Genomic DNA, 18,512 nt, shown 5'->3' on the forward strand with positions numbered 1-18,512 from the left:
GCGGGCTTCAGCGGACGACCAAGGTTACCACGGGAAGCGTAGGCGCCAATTACGCAGAGAATGGGGAGGCTCCGCTATTCTCTAAATTCAGGGAGAGGCGGGCGCGGTGGCTCACGCCTGTAATCCCAGCTCTTTGGGAGGCCGAGGAGGGCGGATCACGTGAGGTCAGGAGTTCGAGACCAACCTGGCAAACACAGTGAAACCCCATCTCTACTAAAAATACAAAAATTCCCCGGGCGTGGTGGTGCGCGCCTATAATCCCAGCTACTCGGGAGGCTGAGGCAGGAGAATCGTTTGCACCTTGGAGGTAGAGGTTGCGGTGAGCCGAGATTGGGCCACTGCACTACAGCCTGGGCCACAGGGCAAGGCTCCATCTCAAAACAACAACAACAACAAAAGGCTGGGCATGGTGGCTCACGCCTGTAATTCCAGCACTTTGGGAGGCCAAGGTGGGTGGATCACAAGGTCAGGAATTCGAGACCAGCCTGGCCAATATGGTGAAATCCTGTCTCTACTAAAAATACAAAAATTAGCTGAGCATGGTGGCGTGCTCCTGTAATCCCAGCTACTCAGGAGGCTGAGGTGGGAGAATCGCTTGACCCCTGGAGGTGGAGGTTGTAGTGAGTCAAGATCACGCCACTGCACTCCAGCCTGGGTGACAGAAGGAGACTCCATCTCAAAAAAACCACACACACGCAAAATAAAATAAAATAAAATAAAATCACAAAAAAAGAAAGTGTTATTCAAATAAAGACTTGAAGAAGGTGAGGAACGAATTCTTGCCTACATCTAAAGGAAGAGCATTCTAGGCCAAGGGAACAGCAAGAGCACAGAGGGTGCCTGTTCAGGGATTAGCAGAGACTGGTGTGGCTAGAAGATGGGCAAGGAAAAGAGATACAGAAAATGGGGTGAGGGAGGTAAGGGTGTTGAGCTGTCTACCACCTAGGCTTTTACAGGGAATATAAAGCTCTGGCTCTCGCTTTGAATGAGGTGAGATGGCTGGGTCTTGAGCAGAGGGACTTACTTCATTTTTAAAAACAACTTTATGGGGTATAATTTACATACCGTAAGACTCACACTTTTTAAATGTACAGTTCAATGATTTTTAGTACATTTACAGAGTTGCACAACTATCACCATAATCCAATTTTAGAACATTTCCTGTCTCCCCTTGCAACCCCGCCACTGTGACCTCCCAAAGTGCTGAGATTACAGGTGTGAGCCAATGTGCCTGGACAAAAGTTTTTCATTTCAATAAAGTCCAAGGCTTATGCTTTTGGTGTAAGAGAAACCACTGCTTAACCCAAAATTGTATGTAGTATTGTCTATTTTATTTTTATTTTGAGACAGTGTCTTACTCTGTTACCCAGGCTGGAGTGAAGCGGAATGAACAAACATGGCTCACTGCAGATTTGACTTCCTGGCTCAAGCAATCCTCTTGCTTCAACCTCTGGCGTAGCAGGGACCACAGGTGATCGCTACCACGCCCAGCTAATTTTAAAATTTTTTGTAGAGATGGGGTCTCACACTGCACTCCGGCCTGGGTGACAGAGTGAGACTCCATCTCAAAAAAAAAAAAAAAAAGGAGATAGGATCTCACTTTGTTGCCCAGGTTTCTGCTTTTTAAATTTGACATTTTTCTATATTGCTACACAGTTATTGTAGTTATCATGGCTACATTACACTACACTAAATGTACTACCTTAGTGTATTTTTTTTTTACTGCTGGAAATTCTACTTCCCCTTTGGGTGATTACAATAATGCTGCAATGAAGAGCTGACTACTTACTTATGATAGAGACTCATAACTGGGATTACAGAATTAAGACTCTGTCGGCTATTTAATGTCTCTTCTTTAACATTGGGAATCATTTTCCAAAGTGCTTGTACATAATTATATTCTGCCTCCAATAATGTATGAGGAAGCCTGTTTTCATATTGCCTTGGCCAGTATTGGGTATCATATATTTGGGGAACAAAGGCAAAAAATGGCACTTCCTTGTTATTTTAATTAGCATCATTCATTGGTGATAAGGCTGAACTTTTTGCTATGTATTTGCTTATTGTAGTTACCTTTTTTTTTTTTTTTGAGATGGAGTCTCGCCCTGTCGCCCAGGCTGGAGTGCAGTGGTGCAATCTTGGCTCACTGCAACCTCTGCCTCCTGGGTTCACGCCATTCTCCTGCCTCAGCCTCCTGAGTAGCTGGATTACAGGCACCCGCCACTACGCCCGGCTAATTTTTTGTATTTTTAGTGGAGATGGTTTCACCGTGTTAGCCAGGATGGTCTCCATCTCCTGACCTCATGATCTGCCCGCCTCGGCCTCCCAAAGTGCTGGGATTACAGGCGTGAGCCACCATGCCTTTTTTTTTTTTTTAAAGAGACACCGTCTCACTCTGTCACCCAGGCTGGAGTGCAGTGGTGCAATCTCAGCTCACTGGAACCTCTGCTTCCCAGGCTCAAGCAGTAGTTACTTTTTTATGAATTATGTTTGCATTCTTTCATTATTTAGGTATTGAATTCTTAGTATTTTTCTCAGTATTTGTAGCAATTTTTCATGAAATGCTTTAACGTATTTTCCCGATGTTCAGAAAGTTATAAATTTTCAAGTCAAATCTGCTTATTTTTCTTGATGACTTATATTGCTTAGAAAGTTATTCCCACTTCCAGAAGTGTCTTTCTTTTCTTTTAAATGTATGTGGTCTTCTTATAGTTGGTATTGGATGTGATATGTAGAACTAGATTGATTTTTCTCCTGGTTTTGTGACTAGGGATAGTGTTTACAATCCTTCTTCTTCTTGGCTCTTTCAGCATGAAAGCCCCTTTAGGAGAGGTGACTGGAATCATCCCCAAAGAATTCTCCCCTAGTCCTGGTATGGCTGCTTCATCGTCCTGCATTTCTTCCTGCTTGGCTGTCCCTAACACCTTCTCAGAAAAGCATAGAGAAGTAACGGGCTTCTAGAGAGGTAGGGCGTATAGTGTCACAACTGAAGACTTGGAAGTTGAGACCACCTGGTTCTTTACCATCCACTAGCCATGTGACCTTGTGCAATTCATTTAACTGTTCTGTGCTTTGTTTTCTTATTTACAAAATGAGAATAATAGTATACAATAGTAAATATCATAAAGGGTAGTGTGATAAATGAGCTGATACAAGTGGAACACAGGGCAATGACTGTTACATAGTGAATGCTCTGTGTGCCCTCCCACTTGGGAAGTATATGTAGTCAGTGTATGTAGTGCTTGAGGGATTAGTGAATAATCCACAACATATCCTCAGTCATCGATTCAACAGATGTTTATTGAGGATCTATTATGTGCCAGTCCCTATTCTAGGTCTGAGAGGATATACTGGTGAACTGCTCTGATAGTTTATATTCTAGAGGGGAGAATTTGACAATAAACATGTAACCAAGTTAATAAGATAATTTCAAATAATGGCACATGCTATGGGTTGAGTGGTGGCCCCAGAAGATGTTGAAGTCCTAACATCTGGGACTAACACATGGGAATGTGACCTTTTTTGGAAATAGGATCGTTGCAGATGAGGTCATTAATGTTAGCCCTAGACCAATATGACTGCGTCCTTATAAATAGGGGCAATCTGGACACAGAGACAGACACGTACTGTGTCTGAAGGAAGATGATGTAAAGAGACACAGGGTGACCTCTAAGCCAAGGAAGACCTGAGGCTGCCAGAAGCCAGGAAAGAGGTCTGGAACGGATTCTTCTCTGGCTCCCTTAGAAGGAACATGGTCCCGCTGATACCTTAATTTTGGACTTCTAGCATCCAGAACTCTGAGACAATATATTTTTTCTGGTTCTAAGCCATCCACTTTGTGGTACTTTGCTACAGCAGCCCTGGAAAGCTAATACAGTAGGTGAAAGGGTGATGTGATAGAGAGTAAGTGGGGGCAGGGTGGGAGGAGCTACTTCAACTGGGGGATTCAGGAAGGCCTGTGTTATCTGGAAACCACTGAGGGTGGTAAGTAGGGAAGAGACATGACTGGGTGACTTAAAAAGAAACTATTTACTGGGGGATAGAATATATAGGGGAAAGGACATAAATCGTATGTGTATTTTCAATGAATTTTTACAAAATGAACACGTCAATGTAACTAACACCCAACTCCCTCTCCCATGCCTCCTTCTAGTTGATGCCCACCCTAAGGACAAACAATATCATCAATTCTGACACCCTAGATTGAGTTTTGACTGTTTTTTGAATTTCATGTAAATGGAATCATACATGACATACTCTTTTGTTTCTGTTTTCTTTTGCTTATCATGAGATTCACCCACCTTGTGTAGTTGTAGTTCATACATTCTCAATACTTTGTAGTATTCCATTGTGTGACTATATTAAAATACAGATATCTGTCTTGCTGTTAAGAGGCATCTGGGTAGTTTCCAGTTGGGTCTATTGTGAATAGCGTCGCTGTGAACATTCTTGTTCATGTCTTTTGGTGAATATATTTATGCATTTCTCTTGGGTGGGTCCCTAGAATTGAGGTTTCTGGGATCTCTCTCTCTCTCTCCCTGTCTTCCCTAGGTATAGATATTCAGCTTGAGTAGATGCTACCATGTCTGTGGTTGATATATTAAAAAATTATTTTGAGCTGGCCTAGTGTGCACCTGTAATCCCAGCTCCTCAGGAGGCTGAGGCGGGAGGATCCCTTGAGCCCAAGAGTTCGAGACCACCTTGGGCAACATAGCAAGATCCTGTCTCAGTCAATCAATCAATCAATCAATGATAAATTTTGGTGCTGAGTGAAGAATAGAATGTGACAGTTGGTAGGGGGTGGCAAGAGTGGAAATGGAGAGACCAGATAGGAGCCTATTGTAATAGTCCTAGCAAAGGATGACAGTGGCTTTGGCCAGGCTAACAAGAGATGGAGGAAAGCACACTCATACAGGATGCATTATACAGGGAAAGCTGACAGGACCTGCTGATGGATTGAATGTGGAAACATGAGGGAAAGAGAGGAATCAAGATTGACTGTTAGGTTTTTGGTTTGAACAACTGGGTGAACAGTTATGTCAATTACTGAGATGGTGAAGAATAGGAAAATAACAGGTGTGTGGGAGAATCAAGAATTCTGGTTTGGCCATGTTAAGTTTGATATGCTCATTAGGTTTCCAAGTAGAAACATCAAATAGATGGTTGGAACTCAGTGAAGATGTCAGATGGGAGATACGAACCTGGGGCCCTCAAATCAGCATACAGATGATTTTTTTTGTTTTTTTGAGACAGAGTTACGCTCTTGTTGCCCAGGCTGGAGTGCATGGCGCAATCTTCGCTTACTACAACCTCCACCTTCCAGGTTCAAGTGATTCTCCTGCCTCAGCCTCCCGAGTAGCTGGGATTACAAGGCATGTGCCATCGTGCCAGCTAATTTTGTATTTTTAGTAGAAACGGGGTTTCTCCATGTTCAGGCTAGTCTCGAACTCCCGACCTCAGGTAATCTGCCTGCCTTGGCCTCCCAAAGTGCTGGGATTACAGGCATGAGCCACTGTGCCCAGCCGCATACAGATGATACTTAAAGCTATGAACATGCATCGATCCTCTTAGGGAGAATGTAAGTAGAGAATAAACGACATAAGTCTCCTGAAGCATGCCACCATTAAGAAGTGGAGCAGAGGAGGAAGAGCCAGCAAAGGAAATGGGGAATCACTGTTGAGGCTGGAGAAAGATCAGAACAGGTTGCTGTGTGTATTTTAAGAAGGGGAGTGGCTAAGATGTTGAGTACTACTGAGAGGTTCAAATAAGATGAGAGGTGACCGACCACTGGTACTGTCAACATGGAAGTCACTGGTAACCTAACAAAAATTGTATCATTGAGAAAGTGGGGTTGAGAAGTCTGATTAGAGTGGACTGGAGTAAAGGGGGCATGAGGAAGTAGAGTAAGAGACAATAAATAATTCAAGAAGTCTTGCCAGGAAAGAGAGCACAGAAAGGGAGTAATAGCTACAGAGGAACCTGGATTCGGCGGGGGGAGTTTACTCAAGATAGGGGATATTGGTCATGTCTGGAAATGACCCAGCAGAGGAGAAATGTGATGTAGGAAAACGAGGGGCTAATCATGGGCACAGACATTGAGAAAGTGAAAGGGGATGGAATCCAAGGAACAAAAGGAAGAGATGGGAACAGGTATGTTTCCTTCAATGAAAGAGGAAAGGCAGAAAGTATTTTGCAGATTGGCAGATTTGGTGGTGAGATGATGAGGAAGTTCTCATTTGCTTCTGTTTTCTCAATAAAGAATGAGCCCAGACCTAAGTTGGAGGTGGGAGAGAAGGAATACTGGAGGTTCAGGGAGATGAGAAAGTATGACAGTCATTGGGAGGGGGAGAGCAAACTCGTCAGGAGCATGTAGTAGGAGCTCAGGCAGTGTTGTGCACTCATATGAGATTTCGGGACATGAATTTAAAATTAGACCAGTCATCAGTGATCACATGTGACTTGTAAGCACCCAGAAATGAATAGTTATTGTTAAATGTAGTGGTACCCTCCAGTTGTTCACTGAATAAACAAATGAATGAATAGAGTATTATATAAAACACTTGGATGGGGAGGAGGAAGGGAAATAAAGAGAATGTGTATCTGTCTTATAACCTACTTGAAGGAGACAAAACATAATTATTTGAGAACAAAGCATATTTTAACAGACACAAACATATTAAGTTTTCCAGTTTATGTTATAAATTCTGAAAGAAATACAGAATAGTGGCATACTTAAAATAGGATGGAGTTAATGTGGGAAATAATTCCTGAAGTTTCAAATCGGATCTCAACAGTTCCCGGGGAAATGTGTTAACAGAAAACAGAGGTAAAAGGGGAAAAACTGTTAGATGTTTATGAGCAAGATGGATAGTATGAGCTATGTTATATGTGGCCTTCTATAAGCTGAAAAGGACTTTGAGTTTGAAAGCAGGAATGAAAATAATTACTGTAATTTAAGGACTAACCTCTTCATGCTAAGCGTTAACAGATCAGTTACTTATCTGACAGTGGCTACTATTTATTTTGTATCTAAGCACTGTGCTAATTGTTTTACATATATTATTTCTAATATTCACAACACTACAATATTACATACTATTATTTATTACTAATTATTAAAATTCCATTTTACAGATGAGGGAATTGACTCAGGATTTCAATAATTTGCCCAAGATTCCAGTTAGTAAGGAGCTGAGGTGGGATTTGAGGCACAGGTCTCTGATTCCAAAGGCCATAGTCAGTCTTTTGTGCTTTACTCCATTTAATTGTGTATTCCCCTCATTCTCCTAGCACTTAGTAGAGAGGCCAGTCTAGGATAAATGTTCAACAGCAAGAGCGACCCCAAAATATAAATCTGATGACCTCTTTTTGCACTTAATCTAGATTGTTTACTAACAACCCTCCTCACCCCCAGCTCACCAGTCTTTGTCTTCAAGACAGTCTCTTTCCTTCCCTAGAGCATTTGCTGCACTTATACGTCTCAAGGCTCTTCTCACTCTTTCCATGCTAACCCCTTTATGTCCTTTAGATCGCAGCTTGTCTCTTGTTCAGAGGCCTTCCTTGGCCATTCGATCTAAAATAGATCTCTGGTATTTTCTATGTCATACACTTGTTTCCTAATATTTATCAAATTTTGCAGTTACTTTGTCAGTTTACTTTCTGGTGTTTTTCCAATATTATGCCCCATGAGACCAGCAACCTTGAATCTTGTTTGCCTTTGATTTCCCAGAGCTGTGCTGTTCAATACAGAAGCCAGCAGCCACATGTGGCTACTGAGCACTGTACTGTAAATGTGTTATTTTCTTATTGAGATGTGCAGTTAAGTGTAAAATATGCACTGGATTTTGAAGACTTGGTATGAGAAAAGAATGCATAAGATCTCGATTTTTTAATGTTGATTACATGTTGAAGGACTTGGATAAATTGGGTTAAATATATGACTAAAATTTTCACTTATTTTACTTTTTAATTGTGGCTAATAGAAGATTTCAACCTACATATGTAACTCACATATTTCTAGAATCTGAGACAGTGCCCTGGCCCATTTTATTGAATGAAATATCCAATGTCGAGAGAGAGATCGAATGAATGGGTGTATGAAGAGGTATAGTCTTAAGCTTCCATTAGGCAAATAGATACAGCACTGCCATAGAAGTTAGGAGATCTGGGTCCTGGCTCAGGATGTACTGGAAACGCCTTGGACAAGTCTTGCCCTACTCTGGGCATCAATTTGCCCATTAGGTAGTTGATCTTTGAGGTCCGGAAGCTTACGACAGTCAGTTGGCAGGGAAATGTACCAGGAAAGCTTGGTACAACCGCACTTGTGTTTTTCGCTCTAGCCTAAACACTTGAGCCTCGGCAAACGGGCAGAGGCAGCGGGAATCAGGGACTACACCCCCGAACCCAGTACCCGGGTCCCCGACTTCCCCGAGCCTACGTCACTGGGGCGCGACGGCGCTGTCCCCGGGACTGCAGCGACTGAGGTCCCTTCGGTGAAGGCGAGTTCCGGGCCAACAGAGAGGGTCGCACCGTTTCCGAGTCTTTCGGAGGCTCAGTTCTCAGCGCACCATTCCCCACAGCTCTCCTTTTTACTTCACCCCTACCCAACACTTTACCCCGGGGAGCATCCAAACCCGAGTCTCATCGCGGCTGCGCAGCGCACGTGCACAGCCTCGCAGGAGTCTCGGCGATTGGCTGTGACGCAGTTTCCGGCGTGAGCGGCGAAAGCCGGGAGGGCGAGCGAGAGAGCGACCAGGCAGCAGGCTGCCGGCGGGCGGGCGGACGGCACGGAGGGAGGGAGCAAGCGAGCAGTGAGTGAGCCAGCGAGGGCGGCCGGGTCCCGAGGTCAGCCGAGATTTCTCAGGTCCCTCCGGCCCCCTCCCTGGAGTCCACAGCGCCTCCGGTGTCCAGCGGATCGGACACGGCCCGGCCCGGCCATGGCCTCGTTGCTGAAGGTGGATCAGGAAGTGAAGCTCAAGGTAGCGGCACCGGTCCGGCCTTTTTGCCCCTCGCTTTGATCCCCCAGCAGTCTGACTGGCTTCCTACTCCCCATGTCGTCTTTGTCTCCCTGGGGATACCAGCTCTGAGCTTCCGCTCAACTCAGCCCAGCCCCCAACTCCCGGGGTCGGCTTCGCGGGAGAGGAAAATATAGGATGGCTTTCTGTACCGCGTCTGATGATGGAGAGTCCCGGGGACACCTCCGCGGACACGTGTTGGACTCAGGGCTTTAGGCCAGTGACAGCTGGAAATCCCCCAGCCCAACAACGTCCCTGGACACTGCCTCTGCCCTTGGTGGCTGGCCTGCCTGGTATCATAGGCCAGGTCTGGGTGGGGGTTGGCACGTTTGTGAGCTCACATCTTTCCTAACTACCTGTCTTTTGTCTGCTTATCAAATTCAGACAGCTTCAGACACAGGAGGGAGGGAGGGGAGAGGAGAGAGGAGACAGGCAGGTGCTGCCCTCAAAGCCCTGCTTTCTTCTCCTGAGATGGAAAAATGGATCCTCAAAAAAATAAAGTATTTGCAGTCTGGGGGCCTCTCAGCTTCTTATTACAGTTACAAGGTGAGGGAAAGACAGTTGGATTTGGGATTCTCTATCCTGCTCTTACCTCTGTCTCCAGGTACTGAATTGCTCTCTTTGTTAATTTTAGGTTGATTCTTTCAGGGAACGCATCACAAGTGAGGTGAGTGAAATAAATAGAAAAATGAGTGTTGGTTGAGAGTTTCCCAAAGAGGAGATATCTGTAGAGAGAGAGAGAGAGACCTTCCCACAGATATTAATTCAGCTATATTTTCCCTCCTCCTTAGGCAGAAGACTTGGTGGCAAATTTTTTCCCAAAGAAGTTGTTAGAACTTGATAGTTTTCTGAAGGTGAGAGACCCTTTTCTTTCCTCAAATTCCCCTATTTTTTTGGCCCTGGTATTACTGTCAACTGGAACTAATTGTGTGTTGATTCTTCTTTTTATTTTTTTAAACTGTAAAAGCGCTTTCATTTCTTGCTCTTCAATCAAATACTTCTTTGTTCAGCTTGAAAAGATTAATGTTTTGGGGTGGGTGTCTTTCAGGAACCAATTTTAAACATCCATGACCTAACTCAGATCCACTCTGACATGAATCTCCCAGTCCCTGACCCCATTCTTCTCACCAATAGCCATGATGGACTGGATGGTGTAAGTGTCCTATATTTATCTTTGTGTTCTTGAGCAGTAGGTCCTCTGTCCTCTGTTTCCTTGTCAGTTTAAGATGTACAGAGGCAACAGTGGGATTTGGATCTGGGAACTAGGACTGTTACAGACATGATGACTCTAGTATAGTTGTTTTATTTCTTATTTATTTATTTATTTTTGAGAAAGGGCGTCACTTTTTTTTGCCCAAGCTGGAGTGTAGTGGCGTGAGCACTGCTCACTGCAGCCTGGACCTCCCAAACTTAAGTGACCCTCCCTCCTCAGCCCGCCAAGTAGCTGATACTACAGGAGTGTGCCACCATGCCCAGCTGATTTTTGTATTTTTTGTAGAGACAGGGTTTCACCATGTTGCCGAGGCTGGTCTCAAACCACTGAGCTCAAGTAATCCACCCGCCTCAGCCTCCCAAAATGCTGGGATTACAGGCGTGAGTCACTGCACGAGGCCTCCGGTATATTCCTTTTAGACCCTGAGTTTCATTTACGATGTGAAGTGAATGTGCTAATGCTACTCTCAGTGTTAGAGTGAGTTTCAAATAAAAGAGAACTAGCTTTGGCCAGGCGCGGTGGCTCACACCTGTAATCCCAGCACTTTGGGAGACTCAGGTGGTTGGATCACGAGGTCAGGAGATGGAGACCATCCTTGCTAACATGGTGAAACCCCATCTCTACTAAAAATACAAAAAATTAGCTGGGCGTGGTTGTGGGCGCCTGTAGTCCCAGCTACTCGGGAGGCTGAGGCAGGAGAGTGGCATGAACCCAGGAGGCGGAGCTTATAGTGAGCCGAGATAATGACACTGCACTCCAGCCTGGGCAACAGAGCGAGACTCTGTCTCAAAAAAAAAAAAAAAAAAGGAGAGAACTAGCTTCATCAGGTTACCTGGTTTTTCCCATGGTTCTGAACAAGACTTAACTTTGTTTCTGTGTCTTGATAAGTGTTATGGGATATGAAGTTCTTGCTGTGTAACTGCAATCGCTGTTTTGCTGTACATCTTTAACAGCTAGTCCTTATCAGTCATGTGTCCGCATGCTACTATAACACTGATGATACTGAATTGTTGTCTGTAGTACCGCCTCATTGACAGAACTTGTACGTCTGGAAGGCAAGAACTACCTTTTTTTTTTTTTTTTTTTTTTTGAGACAGTCTCACTCTGTTTCCTAGGCTGGGGTGCAGTTGCGCGATCTCAGCTTCCTGCAACCTCCCCCTCCCGGTTTCAAGTGATTCTCCCACCTCAGCCTCCATGTAGCTGAGATTACAGATGCGCGCCACCAAGCCCAGCCAATTTTTAAATTTTTAGTGGAGACAGGGTTTCACCATGTTGTCCAGACTGATCTCGAACTCCTGACCTCAGGTGATCCACCCGCCTCAGCCTCCCAAAGTGCTGGGATTACAGGCGTGAGCCACCGTAGTCGGTCGGCAGGAACTATCTTAATCTTTGTATTCCCAGCACCTAGTGTTGATCCTGGTCCATAGCAATTGCTGAATGCATGGTTGTTGACTGAATAATGTGTTCCTTTGTGGAACCAGAAGATTTGTACGTATTCCCTTAATTATCTTCCCTGCTTTGATAGGTTCTTTTTTCCTATTCCTTGTAATACTTAATATGTTGTATTTCTGGAAAGATTGGTCTTCCCAACTACAGCATAATTTGCTTTGTGGCAAGAACCTTTTCTTTCTTTTTCTGAGGGGGGACAGAGTCTCACTCTGTCACCCAGGTTGGAGTGCAGTGGCACAATCTCAGGTCACTGCAACCTCAAACTCCTCGACTCAAGCGATCCTCCTACCTCGGCCTCCCAGGTGGCACATGTGCCATCACGTCCAGCTAGTTTTTGTATTTTTTTGTGGGGACAGGGTTTCCCTGTGTTGCCCAGGCTGGTCTCGAGCTCCTGGGCTCAAGCAATCTACGTGCCTTGGCCTCCCAAAGTGCTGGGATTACAGGCATGAGCCACCGCGCCTCGCCTCCCAAGAACCTTTTCTTTTTTTTTTTTTTTTTTTTGAGACAGTCTCGCTCTGTTGCCCAGGCTGGAGCACAGTAGCCGGATCTCAGCTCACTGCAAGCTCCGCCTCCTGGGTTTACGCCATTCTCCTGCCTCAGCCTCCCGGGTAGCTGGGACTACAGGGGCCCGCCACCTCACCCGGCTAGTTTTTTGTATTTTGTAGTAGAGATGGGGTTTCACCGTGTTAGCCAGGATGGTCACGATCTCCTGACCTCGTGATCCACCCATCTCGGCCTCCCAAAGTGCTGGGATTACAGGCTTGAGCCACCGCGCCCAGCCCCAAGAACCTTTTCTTAAAGCTTTATGTGTACTTAGGAAATTGTGCAGAAATTAATAACACAAACTATGAGGCTGAGGAAGGGATTAAACTTGCTTGGAGAGTATCTTGTGATGGACATGTGGGTGTCAAAAGAAGGCTCATCCCTGCCTCTTTGTATCCTTAGCCCACTTATAAGAAGCGAAGGTTGGATGAGTGTGAAGAAGCCTTCCAAGGTAAGAGGCACCCTTACCTTACCTCTCCTCACCCCACCCCTGACTTGCAACCCTGAGAAGCAGGTGGATCTAGTTCTCCCGACCAGGAGGCAAGATCTGATCTTACTTCCCAGAGGTAGCATTCCCAGCTCCTCCAGACATGCTTGTTATTTAGTGCTCTTAACCTGGTTTTCCAATAAACAGAGGGTTTAAGACTTTTGTCATGTTTCAGATGCTCATCTGTTGTTCTTTTGTTCCACACATTCTCGTTGATTCTAATAGTGGTGTCTTGGTAGGATTGTGACAAAGGCAGAGGTCATAGCATCTGATAGGTATAGGAAAAATGAGAGAGAGACGGGATGCTGTGTCCTTCCCTCTTCCCTGATCATTTGACCTTCATATCTCTGCCAGGAACCAAGGTGTTTGTGATGCCCAATGGGATGCTGAAAAGCAACCAGCAGCTGGTGGACATTATTGAGAAAGTGAAACCTGAGATCCGGCTGTTGATTGAGAAATGTAACACGGTGAGGCACAGGCTAGTGACCTATGGGCCGGCCCCAAGTACCCCCCCTGAAGTGCAAGAAACAGTGGATGTACGGGTGGTATGGGAATTGGCAGACTAGATTTTTTTGTGGTTTTTTTTTTTTTTTGAGATGGGGTCTTGCTCCGTCACCCAGGTTGGAGTGCAGTGGCGCCATCTCGGCTCACTGCAACCTCTGCCTCCTGGGTTCAAGCGATTCTCCTGCCTCAGCCTCCTGAGTAGCTGGGTTTACAGGTGCCTGCTAACACACCCAGCTACTTGTTGTGTTTTTAGTAGAGATGGGGTTTCACCATTTTGGCCATGGCTAGCCAGGCTGGTCTCGAACTCCTGACCTCAGGTGATCCACTCGCTTCAGGCTCCCAAATTGCTGGGATTACCGGTGTGAGCCACTGTGCCTGGCCAGACTAGGTATTTTGGCTTTTGTGTTCCTGGCATCTGGCCCCAGCCGTCTGAATTGTGTACTTAATGGCTTCAGCCTTCAGGCAAAGGTCCTCATATATGTTTTGACCTCCAGGTCAAAATGTGGGTACAGCTCCTGATTCCCAGGATAGAAGATGGAAACAACTTTGGGGTGTCCATTCAGGTAATGTACTTGAATTACGAACTGGGAAGAGCGGCTTGGGAGATACTCTCATCTCCCCTGCATTAGCTTTTTTTCCTTTCTCCTTGGGTCTGCTGTGGATGTCATGGAAGTGGCTTTTGATGCACCTGTTGTTTGTTTGTTTTAGGAGGAAACAGTTGCAGAGCTAAGAACTGTTGAGAGTGAAGCTGCATCTTATCTGGACCAGATTTCTAGGTAGGGCTGCTTGGGCTTGGCCAAGGCATTGGGGGCTGTTGAGGTGGTGGGCACCATCAAGGGTCTCCTGCAGCTTCCTCCTCTTCTCTCTCCTTTCAGATATTATATTACAAGAGCCAAATTGGTTTCTAAAATAGCTAAATATCCCCATGTGGTAAGTAAGTGGTTTGTGGCCTGAGGGTGGAGGTGGCAGGATAGTGAACAGTGACTGTTACTGGGAAGGAGCTATCTGGGAACAGTTGGGCCTTGGGGACTAGCTTTTTCCTCTACCCTCCTTGCAGGAGGACTATCGCCGCACCGTGACAGAGATTGATGAGAAAGAATATATCAGCCTTCGGCTCATCATATCAGAGCTGAGGAATCAATATGTGAGTAACCTCAGTCCTTGTATAGTTGCTGTGGCTTCACTTAGTTCTGTTGAGAGTATTCTTGAAATTCTCTGAAGGGCTGAGATGAAGGTCTGAGGTAAAATTAGTAGACTAAATTCTGTTCATCAACTGAGTGTTGAGAACCATGAAGTCCTCTAGCGGGGTTTCTCTCTTCTTTCTGCCTGAGAGAAGGGGTGTGCCGTACAGTATGGTTAAGATATCGGTGTTAGAGTCAGACAGACTTAGGTTTGCAACCAGGCTCTACCTGTATTGTGTGATCTCGAGCAAATTGTTTAAGTTCAAACTTCAATTTCTTCTTTAAAATGGGACTGGGGCCGGGCGCGGTGGCTCAAGCCTGTAATCCCAGCACTTTGGGAGGCCAAGGCGGGCGGATCACAAGGTCAGGAGATCGAGACCACAGTGAAACCCCGTCTCTACTAAAAATACAAAAAATTAGCCGGGCGCGGTGGCGGGCGCCTGTAGTCCCAGCTACTCAGGAGGCTGAGGCAGGAGAATGGCGGGAACCCGGGAGGCAGAGCTTGCAGTGAGCCGAGATCGCGCCACTGCACTCCAGCCTGGGCAACAGCGTGAGACTCCGTCTCAAAAAAAAAATAAAAAAATAAAAAAAAATAAAATGGGACTGGGCTGGGTGCAGTCGCTCATGTCAGTAATCCCAGCACTTCAGGAGGCCAAGCCAGGTGGATCACCTGAGGTCAGGAGTTTGAGACCAGCCTGACCAACATGGTGAAACCTTGTCTCTACTAAAAATACAAAATTAGCTGGGCGTGGTGGCACATGGCTGTAATCCCAGCTACTTGGGAGGCTGAGGCAGGAGAATCACTTGAACCCAGGAAGTGGAGTTTACGGTGAGCCAAGAGCGTGCCATTGCACTCCAGCCTGGGCAACAAGAGTGAAACTCCGTCTCAAAAAAAAAAAAAAAAATAGACCTGGTGTGGTGGCTCACGCCTGTAATATCAGCACTTTGGGAGGCCGAGGCGGACATATCACTTGAGGTCAGGAGTTCGAGACCAGCCTGACCAACATGGAAAAACCCTGTCTTTACTAAAAATACAAAAAAAAATTGGCGCATGCCTGTAATCCTAGCTACTTGGGATGCTGAGGCAGGAGAATTGCTTGAACCCGGGAGGCGGAGGTTGCAGTGAGCCGAGATTGTGCCCCTGGACTCCAGCCTGGGCAATAAGAGCGAAACTCAGCCTCAAATAAAAATTAAAATTAAAAAAATAAAATGGGACTGAAGAGGCCGGGTGTGGTGGATCACACCTGTAATGCCAGCACTGTGGGAGGCTGAGGCAGGTAGATCACATGAGGTCAGGAGTTTGAGACCAGCCTGGCCAACATGGTGAAACCCCATCTCTACTGAAAATACAAAAAATTAGCTGGGCATGGTTGGTGGACCCCTGTAATCCCACCTAATTGGGAGGCTGAGGCAGGAGAATCGCTTGAATCCAAGAGGCGGAGGTTGCAATGAGCCAGGATTGTGCCACTGCACTCCAGCCTGGGCAACAGGAGCGAAACTCCGTCTCAAAAAAAAAAAAAGAACTGAGGAGTACCTACTCACAAAATTCATTCAATTTTAAAATAAGTAAGATAACACATTGAAGAACCTGGTACAATTCTTACTATGTTAAGTGCACAATACCTGTTAGTTGCTACTAGACGCTTGGGGCCTCAGAAATACCCATTTACACCCAGTTGAAGTATAAGAGAGGTGGTGCTGCCACCCTGAATGCAGGCTCAAGTGAGATTAAAATTACAGTAAGTCGGCCGAGCACAGTAGCTCACATCTGTAATCCCAGCACTTTGGGAGGCTGAGGTGGGCATTTCACGAGGTCAGGAGATCGAGACCATCCTGGCTAACACGGTGAAACCCCGTCTCTACTAAAAATACAAAAAATTAGCTGGGCGTGGTGGCGGGCACCTATAGTCCCAGCTACTTCGGAGGCTGAGTCAGGAGAATGGAGTGAACCTGGGAGGCAAAGCTTGAAGTGAACCGAGATCGTGCTGCTGCACTCCAGCCTGGGTGACAGAGCAAGACTCTGTCTCAAAAAAAAAAAAAAAAAAAATTACAGTAAGTCCTCACCTAATGTTGTCCATAGATTTTTACAAACTGTGACTTTAAAAATGATGTATATCAAAACCAAGTTTTTTTAATTAACATTGTAACAAAATGATGTTATTTAAATCCAGGTTATTTGAGGACCTTCTGTACTTGATTTGCTCATCTGCTTAAAGTCGCAGTTACTAAGAACCTATTGGTGACATTAAGGGCTTACTGTATGCAGATGATTGCTTGGGGATTTGTAGAGGGGTCTGTCACTTTCTTGGTGAGGTAAGGGTTGTACAGATATGTGATTTCCCTGATCCTTCTTCTCCCAGGTCACTCTACATGACATGATCCTGAAAAATATCGAGAAGATCAAACGGCCCCGGAGCAGCAATGCAGAGACTCTGTACTGAGGCCAGGGCCAGGGCCAGGGGACTCTGTGAGTCTGGCTCAAGACCGACATTGCCTTGGTTTGTTACATGACTATCGTGATGGGGAAACTGGCTGGAAATAGTAATCACACCTCTCTGTTTTTAGTTAGAGTCTAATGAAACTCTCATCTAGTTCTGTGATGTGTTTACCTCTTTTTTCAGGCCTCAGGAACTCTTCTATTTCCTTCCCTAATACCCCACACCCAACCTGTCGTAATTTCTGGAGAACTCCAGGTTTGTGTGTGCAGGATGTTGGCACAAAAATACTTGTGTTTTCACTCTCCTCCTCTCTCCCTCCTGTGTCTTGCGCTGTATGTTTTCTTCCTTTTGATAATTAGTTGGTTAAAAGCTGAAGGGAACCGGAAGGAAAGTGCTAGGTGTTTTTTAGGAACTAGGGTGGTGGGGGGATGAACTTCTCTTCCTCACATGAGGTTACTGTTTCTTTCCTCTGTGGGGCATTGGATCCTTCCACAGTTGCCCTGGTGATGACTTCGGGCTTTGCATCTGTGTACATCCCACCTTGAATCTTGATCATGACAAGAAACACGTTAGGCCTTCAGTCAATTCCCAAGCTCCTTCCGATGTTTTTATAATGGGCGTTTTCACATGCACGTATGTGTATGTACGTATACACCCATACAGACATGCACACACACACTCCTACTCCATTAGCTAACATACCCTCCCTCTCCACAATCCCTGTCATGTACCTTTCAGGAGGTGATGGTTGTCTTAGTTGTCATCTACCCAAACAAACGTCCTGGGCCCGTCCTCCCTCCTGATACTGTAGCCTCTTGGTACCCAGGGTGAGTTGGTGGAGAACAGAGAGATGAGAAGCAGAGGGCTTGGGGAAGGCCTATTCCTCTCTGACTCAGCCCTTTTTGGCATTATTGCAAAAGCTTGACTCCTGGTTGCCTTTTCCCAGCCAGTTGTCAGTTGGGGTGAAGATGTTTGCAAGTATGAGGTCTGGACACTGCTGCTCATGTTGGGCTTTCCTTTTGGGAAATATTTCTCTTATTTATAGTGTTGGGCTTCTGGGGAAAGCAGTCATTGGTGTGTATGTGTATGTGCACGCACACACATACATATACACGTTTGTGTATGTGGAAATGCACTGGGCAAGTCAAAACTATAGAAGAGTTGCCTCCTGTCTCTCGAATCTTCCAGAGATACCACTTAACTGTTAACAACTTTTGTGTTAATCCCCGTCAGCCCCCAGCTCTTTTATTCTACCACGGCTGGAGAGTTGATACCTGCAGTCAGCCTGCCAGTAACTCTTAGTGTCTGTTTCTGACTTATTCTTCCTGTCTCTGTCTTCCAACCCCCAATAATATTTCCACCTGGGATGCATCATTTGTACTCCCGATACTCTGTAGAGAAGGAGTCAGGATGCTGTCTTCCCACGAATAGTACTCAGTAACAAACCAACTGCATTTTAGTTGGGCAGTGCTCCCACCCACCCTCCAGATCCCTTCCAGCTAAAACCCTTCCCCCTTCCCTCCATGTGTTTCTCAGTTCCCCGTTCTGTTTGTTGGATTGTTCCACTGCCCCTCCTCCTCACCCTACCACCCTTGGATCGTAATGTAAAATTCTTTTACCATGTCAAGAAATTATTAAAAATACAGGTACTTTGACCTCTTTCTAAAGCCGCAGACCCTGGTG

At 45.6% G+C, this 18,512-nt stretch overlaps 1 protein-coding gene across 8 annotated transcripts; it reads left to right on the forward strand.

Annotated features, from left to right (window-relative positions):
* The first annotated feature begins 8,701 nt into the window (after nucleotides 1-8,701).
* On the forward strand, nucleotides 8,702-18,496 carry PSME3 (proteasome activator subunit 3). Of its 8 annotated transcripts, none has more exons than XM_015119802.3 (11): nucleotides 8,702-9,560; nucleotides 9,649-9,681; nucleotides 9,806-9,868; nucleotides 10,063-10,167; nucleotides 12,622-12,670; nucleotides 13,061-13,173; nucleotides 13,705-13,773; nucleotides 13,919-13,986; nucleotides 14,086-14,140; nucleotides 14,268-14,354; nucleotides 16,752-18,496. In XM_015119802.3, exons 1-11 carry the CDS (start codon nucleotides 9,486-9,488, stop codon nucleotides 16,830-16,832), a joined length of 798 nt encoding a protein of 265 aa, XP_014975288.1. In that variant the 5' UTR covers nucleotides 8,702-9,485; the 3' UTR covers nucleotides 16,833-18,496. The 8 variants fall into 8 exon arrangements, with proteins under 8 accessions (XP_014975288.1, XP_077827925.1, XP_014975289.1 ...); XM_077971799.1 differs by having other exon boundaries at nucleotides 8,702-8,978; nucleotides 13,666-13,773; XM_015119803.3 differs by having other exon boundaries at nucleotides 8,702-8,978.
* Nucleotides 18,497-18,512: the final 16 nt, after the last annotated feature.

This window comes from Macaca mulatta, chromosome 16 (genome assembly GCF_049350105.2).
Source record: "Macaca mulatta isolate MMU2019108-1 chromosome 16, T2T-MMU8v2.0, whole genome shotgun sequence".
Classification (NCBI taxonomy): domain Eukaryota; kingdom Metazoa; phylum Chordata; class Mammalia; order Primates; family Cercopithecidae; genus Macaca; species Macaca mulatta.

Excerpts from the sequence above, each read along its gene's own strand:
- PSME3 (XM_077971799.1), top strand. The coding sequence starts at position 8,937 with ATGGCCTCGTTGCTGAAGGTGGATCAGGAAGTGAAGCTCAAG. Across the intron at positions 10,168-12,621 it reads GCCATGATGGACTGGATGGT|CCCACTTATAAGAAGCGAAG; the intron begins GTAAGTGTCCTA and ends TTGTATCCTTAG. Across the intron at positions 13,987-14,085 it reads TATCTGGACCAGATTTCTAG|ATATTATATTACAAGAGCCA; the intron begins GTAGGGCTGCTT and ends CTCTCCTTTCAG.